This window comes from Equus asinus, chromosome 15, assembly GCF_041296235.1.
Source record: "Equus asinus isolate D_3611 breed Donkey chromosome 15, EquAss-T2T_v2, whole genome shotgun sequence".
Classification (NCBI taxonomy): domain Eukaryota; kingdom Metazoa; phylum Chordata; class Mammalia; order Perissodactyla; family Equidae; genus Equus; species Equus asinus.
The window spans coordinates 49,822,880-49,831,799 of record NC_091804.1 but is presented as its reverse complement, the minus strand read 5'-3'; the positions used below and the strand labels follow the sequence as shown (position 1 = coordinate 49,831,799).

General features: G+C 60.1%; 1 protein-coding gene and 1 long non-coding RNA gene across 3 annotated transcripts; one reads left to right on the top strand and one right to left on the bottom strand.

Moving 5' to 3' along the window:
• Window positions 1-554: 554 nt before the first annotated feature.
• Window positions 555-5,553, bottom strand: MRGBP (MRG domain binding protein). Of its 2 annotated transcripts, none has more exons than XM_044748647.2 (5): window positions 5,298-5,553; window positions 4,698-4,819; window positions 2,602-2,683; window positions 2,233-2,307; window positions 555-1,604 (listed from the first exon to the last, which is right to left on the bottom strand). In XM_044748647.2, the coding sequence occupies exons 1-5, from the start codon at window positions 5,443-5,445 to the stop codon at window positions 1,417-1,419; spliced, it is 615 nt and encodes a 204-aa protein (XP_044604582.1). In that variant the 5' UTR covers window positions 5,446-5,553; the 3' UTR covers window positions 555-1,416. The 2 variants fall into 2 exon arrangements, with proteins under 2 accessions (XP_044604582.1, XP_044604584.1); XM_044748649.2 differs by lacking the exon at window positions 555-1,604 and adding an exon at window positions 1,650-1,848 and having other exon boundaries at window positions 5,298-5,551.
• A 556-nt stretch (window positions 5,554-6,109) lies between these two features.
• Window positions 6,110-8,662, top strand: LOC106836332 (uncharacterized). Its single transcript, XR_001399312.3, has 3 exons — window positions 6,110-6,690; window positions 7,061-7,106; window positions 7,324-8,662. It is a non-coding gene; the product is annotated as an uncharacterized lncRNA (long non-coding RNA).
• The last annotated feature ends 258 nt before the right edge of the window (window positions 8,663-8,920 follow it).

Here is an 8,920-nt window from a genome sequence, read left to right as displayed (position 1 = left end):
AGTATTCAGGGCGAGTGTGGCATCTGCTGCGCTCGGACAGCAGCAGACCTCAGGGACGTCATCTCAGAATGGAGAAGAAACGCTGCCTGGCCTGGCCTCATGGGCTGTGGCACCTTCTGACCTCCTGCTCCTGGACGGTGGGAAGGCTCCGTCCGCTGGGGGGCTGGCAGTTGTCTCCTCGTGGTTTGTCGAGAGGAAAAGCCGGGGCGTGGTGGCTGGCCAGGAGGGAGAGCGCCTCCTTTTCGGTCCACGTGGAATGGCTGGACCCTCGTCGTGGAGAGCAAGCAGCCCGCAGCCTCACGGCACACAGGCCATCCAGCCCGAAGGAGGCGCCAGCTCTCCCATTTGCTCTCCCAACATTTTGCAGTTGAAGGGCTAGTCACCCTCAACAAAGTAACCTCTCTGGCCTGTTACTATTTTGTATATACACTGTATCCAATGAATGTTAATAAGTCATCTAAGTGTAAGCTGCAGTTACAAACCTTGGAAAAACACCAACTTCCTAATGTAGGAAAAGGTAACTCATCTTCGCTTCAGAATCACACGACTCCAGCTTGCTTTTTGTGCTTTAATGTTCCGCAGTCGAACGGCAGTGTTTAGTCACCCTGGGGCCACCGCCTGGGCAGCCCACGGCTGAGCCTTCCCCTCACTCACTCATTTGGTCTGTTTGCTAGCTACTCAGTAATACAAAAATAACCGCTACAAATTCTCTGTACTGGCATATAAAAACTGAGCAAAAAGTACCTCAGTAGTCATCACCTTAAAACAAAACATCTCAGAAAAAATACAACACAGGTTCAACTTCTGCAGTATTTTCCTCATAAAAAACACTAGTAAAATAGGCTTCTTAAAAATTAAATAATGAAATACCAACCAAATTATATACATCGTTACAGTACAAGTGAATGAGGCAAAACATCCAGTCCTCGGTTTCTCAGGCGGCGAGGGGGGCACGGCATGGGCCCAGGGGCCTGACTGTCTCCTGAGGAGGCAGTCACTGTAGGAGTGGCTCACAGATGGACAGATGGACGGATGGATGCACGGGAAGAGCCGAGTCACCCGGGAAGACCAGCGCTCCTCAGAGGCGGGAGGGGAACTCGTTCTACTGCCTGCTGTGCCGGGTCTCCGCCTGGCCCACTGTGCCTCCGCGGCCAGGAGCCTCAGGCCCACCCGCGCTTCAGCAGAGGTGGAGCTGATGCCACACCACGGGCAGTCACGCGTGGACATCCAGAGAAGACAGAGCCTGGCTCGCAACTCACACCTCTCAATGCCTGAGAGCAGGCGTCCTGGGCCCGAGGGTCCACCAGAGCCCAGATGGTCTGAGCGGGCAGTGTGGGGCCTCCGGCGTCTGGCCAGCTGCCTGCCTGGTGAGCACGGCTCCCGCCCAGCCGCCTTCCTCTGTGCCCCGGGGAGCATCTATGTTCGGCGCCGCTTGGCGGAGCTGGGGCTGGAGGGGTTGCTGTTGGCGGTCAGGACTTTGTCGGTGACGCGGCTGCGCTTCCGCTTGTCCGCCCCTTCTTTGGACCCCAAGTCTGAGGAGTTCTTGTCTTTGTCTTTGCTGGGTTTTTCTGTGGCTTTCCCCAAGCTTCCTGAAGATGAAAAAACTGGGAGACAAAATCATTTGGCTGAAAACAGAATATCCAGAATTTTATTTCATCTTCCTGTTCAGTTAAAAAAAATCTGTATCTACACACGTGACACTCTGAACCAAAAGTCTTCTCCTGAGCTGGGGGCGCCCGCATGGCCTGAAGAGTGCCTGGTCCTCCTGAGGACTTGCCTACCGTGTGGGCCTCGGGTAGCATGCGGTCAGACTGCAGGACCCTGCCCGGCCGTCCATGTGCGCCCGTCCTACAAGGCGGAACAAGGCGTGGGCCCTGCGCATCTCTGCTATCCAGGGTCTGTCCTGCTCTGAGACGACAGGCACACGTTTTACTCCAGTCGGGCCCCTTGCACTGCGCACTGTCCACCTGAGTGGACACTGGTGCCCGAGGCTGCCCTGTGGTTCCTTCACGGAGTTGGCCACATGCACGACTTCCACACACATCGAGGCTCCCATCTGAGCAGATGGAAGCTGCCTTCTTAACTGCTGAACCAGACAGAGCGGCTCTGGCTACAAGTGGACTTGAAACACAGGCCGGGGTCGTGTGGCTGCGCCCTGCAGGGAGGCCTTGCAGCGGGTGGGGTGCTGGGTCCCGGGCCTCAGGGGAGGGGTGGGGCGTGCTCCACACTTACCATCGTCGGCCCCGTTGTGGGGGTCCACGTCTTCCTTCATCTCCTCTTTCATTTCCTCTTCAATGATCACTTTTCCTGTGGGGGACACAGCTGACATTTACTAGAAGCCAACCTGCGGGTGGCTCAGGCTGGGCTGCTCCCGACTCGGGAGGTGTGTGTGGACCTCGGCTGCGGCCAGGCTGCTTTTAGAGAAAGTCGAGTGTTCTTGATCAAAGTCCCCCCTCATCCCTGGAGGCTCCCCAGGCCTCCCCAATCCAGGTGGACTGAGCATCACACCAGCAACCCTCACTCCTCCCTGAGGTCATGACCTTCACCCTGACACCACATCCCGTCTTGTCTAATTCCCAAATCTGACCCCTGGAGTCTCACCTTCTCGGACTTCTTGAATGATCTCTTCCGGAAGGACGAAGTTCCTCTCTGGATTCGGGAATGGAAGAATCTCAGACTCATGCTGATGGTAAACAGGGCATTTTATTTTTTTATAAGAAACAAACAAGAAAAAGTGATTTTAGCAAGTCACTAAAAACGTGTAAGAGCCATTCAGGAGCAGCCAATGAACACACACAGCTGTCCTAGAGGGCTGCAGCGGGTGGGCCCCGGGAGTGTGAAGACCCTTCGTTCTTTCTGCTGGCATGGTCAGCGGGGCTGGGCTTCTCACACAGACTCAGGGGAGGCAAAAACTACAGTGCAGGCCACGGGCAGGAGCCCCCAAGATGAGGCTGGGGTGGCTGCCACGGGGCAGGCTGGACTCCCTGCCGACGGCTCCCTTACCCCGAGAGCATAGTCAGAGGGCGGTGACAGCCCTGAGGAACGGACACGGCACCTGAGTGCCCATCCGCCTGTCAGGAGCCAGGCTGCTGGCAGGAAAGCCAGCCTCACGGCAATCAGGTAAGGGAGCAAAGTAGAGCAAGGCATGTCGAACGCTTATGGGGTTCCACCTGTCCTGCAGGGCACACATGCCAGGGGGGCCAGGACCCTGGAAACACAGACTGCTGGCCAAAGGGAAAGCTGAGCTGCTGGGAGGGTCTCAATTGGGAGGGAGATGCAAGAGATGAGGCCTCCACACCGCAATGCGCTGACTGACATTTGGGAGCTTCAAAAGCTCCTCCATTCCTGTGCCCATGGGTCACCTGTGGGTGGATCCAGGGACTTGTGTTCACAAGGCCCCGGGTGACTCTGGCATCAGACTCATAGTGGTGATGAGGTCTAAGGAGGGGACAGTCCCAAGGTCTTGGCCAGTCCTGAACAAGTGGCACCCTGCAGCTCCCTGCGCATCACACGGGCCCCGTGTGGGGCCTCACAGCTACAAGCTCCTCTGAGCCACTGTCTGCAGCTCAGAGCTGTCTGTCTGTCTTTCCGTCTTCCCCTCTGCACCAGGGGCTCCCCCAGGACAGGGACCCTGCTGCACTCATCTCTGTGTCCAGATCCGGCCCCCCCCAGCCTGGAGTCAGGCCACGGGGAGTGCCTGGGGACCAGGTGACCCCACAACATGACAGGCATGGGAATTCACGAGAGCAGACGTGCTCTGACCCACAAGTGAGGCCACTCCAGGAGGCCCTCCTGCAGTTTAGCAGCTTGTCCTGAACGCAGCAGCAGTGGCTCGAGTTTCTAGGGCGCATGCTGCAGGCTAGGCGGTCAGTGCCAGGCTACAGCTGTCATCTTTATGCCCTTTCTACGCTATGACAAAGAGTTGCAAACGACTCACCCAAGGCCAACAGGAAGCAAGTGGCACTGCAGGATCTGGACGCAAGGCCAGGGCAAGCGCTCCCCGTCTCGGCGAGACCCCCCGGGTCTCAGCTGGGAGGGCTGGTGCAGCCCAAGTCCAGGGGGAGACAGAGCCTTACTAACCCCGGAACAGGCTCCCACCCCTCTAGTCCCCTGCCCCCTGTCCCCCCCACTCTCCAAGTGCACTCGCCTCTCTAAGCTCCTTGATCCACCAACTCTTGCTGCTGCGGGGCCTCGACACCTGCCGTTCCTCTGTCTCTTCTCGCCATCCTGGTTACCCAGGTAACCTGCTCACCTGCCCAGGCTAGCTGGGGGTTCCATGAGGCCTCCCTGTGTGCCTGGTACTCACTGCTGTTCCCCTTAATGTGACTCCCCTCTGGCCAGCTTCCTGCCTGGAGCACTCTGGGCCCTCCCATAAGACCGACAGAGGCCTAAGGGCCCCCCACAGGCCTAGCTCTCCAGTTACCTCTGTGGAGAGACCTCCACTGACCACCCAATCTAAGAGACGTTCCACACAAGTAACAAGCTACCAGAGCTAAGCTTGTAGATTTTGTAGAACTACTTGGAGCTCTCTTGTTATCGTGATCCCCCACGGGACGTCCACGGGACATCAAGCTCTCTGAGAACAGGAGTCTGGCACAGCCCCAAGGGGAGGCAAGAGGGGCACTCTGCCACCCGATCTGTCTGGGGAAGGCGAGGCTCTGGCCTTGGGAGGACTGGGGAGGGAAGGGTCAGCTCACCAGGGCCTGCATGTCATACATGGTGCTCAGGTGGTCCCAAATGACCTTGGATGGGACCTGACGACCAATGTTCTGGCTGAACTTGTCCCGGATACAAATCATGTGGAAGTGCCGGTTCACACCTACAGGAGGAAGGGATCAGCAGCTAAGAGGGGAGGAGTAGATGGGGCAGGGAGGAGAAAGGGGGCAGAGGTAGGAGATGGGGGAAGGAGTAAAAAGGGGGGCAGGGGGTGGGGGTACAGGAGGGGGTAGGAGTGGGTTTAGGAGGGGGTGGTGGTGCAAGAGGGGTTGCCAGGTGGGTGGGTGTAGGGGGAGGCAGGGGTGGGAATGAAGGAGGGAGCAGTGGTGGGTGTGTAGGAGGGGAAAACGGTGAGTGGGTGCAGACAGGTCAGGGGTGGGTGCCGGAAGAGCAGGGTCCGCGGGGGGCACGGGGTTGGGGTGCAGGAGGGGCAGGGTCCGCCGGGGGCACGGGGTTGGGGTGCAGGAGGGGCAGGGTCCGCGAGGGCACTGAGTGGGGGTGTAGCAGACTCCGCCCCGCCCGCGCCCCCGGCCGTTGCCCGCCCGCCCCGCCCCCACGCGGGTCCGCGGCGCCCGGCTCACCGACGGGCTTGTGGCCCAGCATGGCGTGGAAGAGGCACACCTCCACCTCGGGGCTCCACACCACCGTCTCCTCGGCCGGGCTGGTGGCCGCCTCGCCCGGCCCCTTGTCGCCCGCCGCGCCGCCGCCGCCCACCTCGGCCTCCCCCATAGCCCGGCCGCCCAGCGACGAGCCCCCCGGCGGGAGCGGGCGCGGCCACGGCTCCGCGCAGGCGCACTCGCGGGGCGGGCGCGCTCTCCGGGGCTCGCGCTCGGGCTCGCGCGCGGCGTCGGCGCAGGCGCAACTGAGGGCCGGCTCGCGGCGCCCCCTGGCGGCCGGGCCCCGCGGCGCAGCGCCGTCAGAACGGGCGGGTCGCGGAAATAGAGCGGACTTGGAGGGGGCAGGGAAACCTTTAAATCAGGCGGTGGCGGTGGCTGCGCAGCTCTGGGTACAACTCCGTGAACTGCGCGCTTCAAAGGGCGGAATTGCAAATTACGTCTCAATAAAGCGGCTAAGAACAAAAGAACCAGCAACCGACAATTCTGCGGGCGCGGGCTCCCAGCGCTTCCATTGTTGCCCTGGCCGACAGGGGGCCCAGCCGCCGGGACCACCGCCTCACGGGTGACCGGCAGGTGGGCCTTGTAGGGTTAACCCGGGCGGCGGGGGCGGGGCCTGGGCGGGGCCTGAAGGCGGTCCGGTGACGCGCTCAAAGCAGCACCCAATCAAGGCCGTTATGGCCGCCGGCTCCGCCCCTCCACCCCCGCCCCCGCGGGCTTCCTTCCGCCCCTTCCCGCCAGGCCACGCCCACCGCGGTGCCCGCCCCGGACGCGTGCGCAGAGCGCGCTTTCCCTCCCGCGGGATGTGGACTCTCGGTCGGGCTTCCGGGTCCTCTCCTGGCTCTTCCGCGGTCGTTGTGTGGGCCGCGCCGGGCGCTGCGCCTCGTTAGGCTCCGGGTTCCTCCTCCGGGCAGTGGGACCACACGGCGCGTCCCCGGGGCTTCCGACGGGCTGGCTGCCCTGCCCGCCGTCTGTCCGGCCAGCCCCGCACGCGCGCTCGGGCTTCCTAGTGCGCAGCTGGAGCCACGCGGGTGCGCGCCGCCCCTTGGCCGGTGCAGGCTCTGGTCAGCCTCACCCCCTGGGACGACACTCAGAGCGGGGTCAGCTGGCGGGGCCTGAGTCTCCGCTTCCCATCTGTGAAGGGGGCTGTCCCCACAATGCCACGGGGGAGAGGTGGCTTAGAGAGGATTCCGCGATGGCCCAGGTCCACCAGCAGTCATGTGGATTCGAGATCTGGCTGGACATGCTGATTCCGGCGGCCAGTGCGCCTGTCCTCTGCCCTGCCCCGCTGGTGGCACTTGTCTCAGCTGGTTGCTGCAAGGCAGGCATGAAGCTCGGCTCGAAGCCACTTAACACAGCAGTAAGTGCCCGACAGATGGTGGCCCTCAGCATTATTAATCTCCTTACTGTTCCCTGGACAGCGTGGGGCCCCTGCTCCCTGGCCAGGTTGGCTCTCTGCTCCTCCGCCACTCCATCCCGGCATCTTCAGTCCAGAGAGCCTGGCCCCCAGGACCCCCCTGAGCCCTGCCGGGCAGCTTTGGCCCCTCTGTTTCCCTCTCAGGGCACTCAGCCTCTTCTGCAGTGGCTGCCGGGTGGCTGTGCCTGTATCCTCGCCTCATGGCCCAGGAGGCTCCGGGGGCCGGTTGTCCTGTGTGCCTGCACCTAGCTTCCGTGCCTGAACCGTGGTGGGCCAGCTGCGCTCCTCAGACACCTGGCTCCTTTTGTTATAGGCAGATCCTGGAATGTGTATCTGGGGATCAGACTCGACACAGGGAGGTAGGTTGAATGATTTGGGCAAGAGGAAACCGCCTTCTCCATGTCTTTCTTTCTTGAAACCTCCTGGAGCTGCCCCCTTCTCTGCTCCACCGGCATGTGCGGAACAAACCCCACCTGTGGGTTCCATGCTCGGCGTCAGGAGGGAGCTGAACGCTGTGCTCACCTGCCAGGACTTTGCCTAATACCCACTTTGGCTCATGTCCCTCTTTTTATGCAGATGTGAGCACAGCTGGAGCCAGACTTCGGCAGGATTAAGGAATCTGGAACAAAGAGGAGCCTGGGCTTCCGAAAGGGCGTGCCGGTCACCACTGTGACTGCGCTGTCCACCTCTTGGTTTTGGTGAACCAGACAACAGGCTTCAGAGCGATACCCAACCCTTGGTTGTGTTGGTGATCTTTCATGGGTGACTGGGCCACCCAGGGGGTTCTTTAGGATTAGTGGTTCCAAAATAAGATGAGGATAAAAGGTTAGAAAGTGAAATGAGAGACGATGCGTGTGGGCACATTGCGTGTCCGTCTGGAGGATCATGAGGGTCTAGGCAGGAAACCTCTGTAGCCAGTGAGCAGAGAGCTGCTGAGGACAAGTTTCTCTGTTGGGGCAGTTTCTTCCTGCCTTGATTATAAAGGCAGGAGGTGTAGATTATCCAGAGATGAAAACACGGCTGGCTAGGAAGCAGGTGGTCACCCAGGGGTCACTTAGCAGTGGTTTATTGAGCACCTGCTGCATGCCTGGCACAGGGGGTTGGAGAGGGACTGGACATGGTGCCTCTCCTGAGGGAGCACGTAGTCTGGGGATCAGACTCACATAGAAGGAGGCGGGAGATCTTATGGTGCAGAAGGAGCTGAGGAAAAGAGGAGCCTCTCTGGGGGTGAGGACAGCCCCTGGCCCAACAGGACTTCGGAGAGAGGCCTCAGTGAGATGGCAGGCTGACTCTGAGCCCCCTGCTCCCGATCTCAGTGCACAAAGGTCCCTGACTCTGGGTGTGGCTCAGACATCCAGAACATCCCCACTTGGGGACCTCGAAGGCCTGGACACTTGCTGGCAGCAGCTGGCTAAGACAGAGGGCTTCCCCTGGACATTCTGGGCCACCTAGACCTCCAGAAGCCCTGGGGGGGTGAGGGATGGGCAGCCCCCCACCCTTAAAAAAGACATTATTTCCTCTTCATCTGACGGTGGGGGCTCAGGGCCAGATGGAACCTGCATGGAGCTAGTAAAGTGATGAGTGTCACCCCACGCTCCCTCTGCCCCGTGCATGAGTGCGAGGTGCTGTGAGGGTGGCAGACCTGGTGGTTTCCCTGCCCTGTGTGTGTGAAACAAGGGAGGGGCCCCATGAGTGCCCCCTGTGGGGCTTCGGACAGGCCGAGTGAGAAAGTGGAGGCTTGTGGAGAGAGGCGAAGTGACATTAGGTCTGTGGTGGGGAAGGGGGGAGGGTGTGTGCGTGTGTGCGTGTGCACACGTGTGGTGAGAAGGAAGTCTCAAGAAAGTAAGCCCTGGGAGAGAGAGAGAAGAATCAATGGATAAGGAGCAACAAGTGTATTAAAAAAACTTTGAAATCTATCATCTATCTATCTATCTATCTGTGTATCTATCACCGATCTCTATCGCTCTGTCTGTCTGTCCATCTGTCCATCAGGCCATCCATCCATCTGTCCGTCCATCCGTCCATCATGGAAGGTATGACACACGTAACAGTGGCCCCCTGGGGTGGGACCACGGGGCAGTGGTGCAATGAGACCTTTCCCTGTGTGCCCTTTTGTACACCGGGGTTTTTGAATCACATGACTGTTACCTAGTCAAAAAATTAAGTGAAAAAA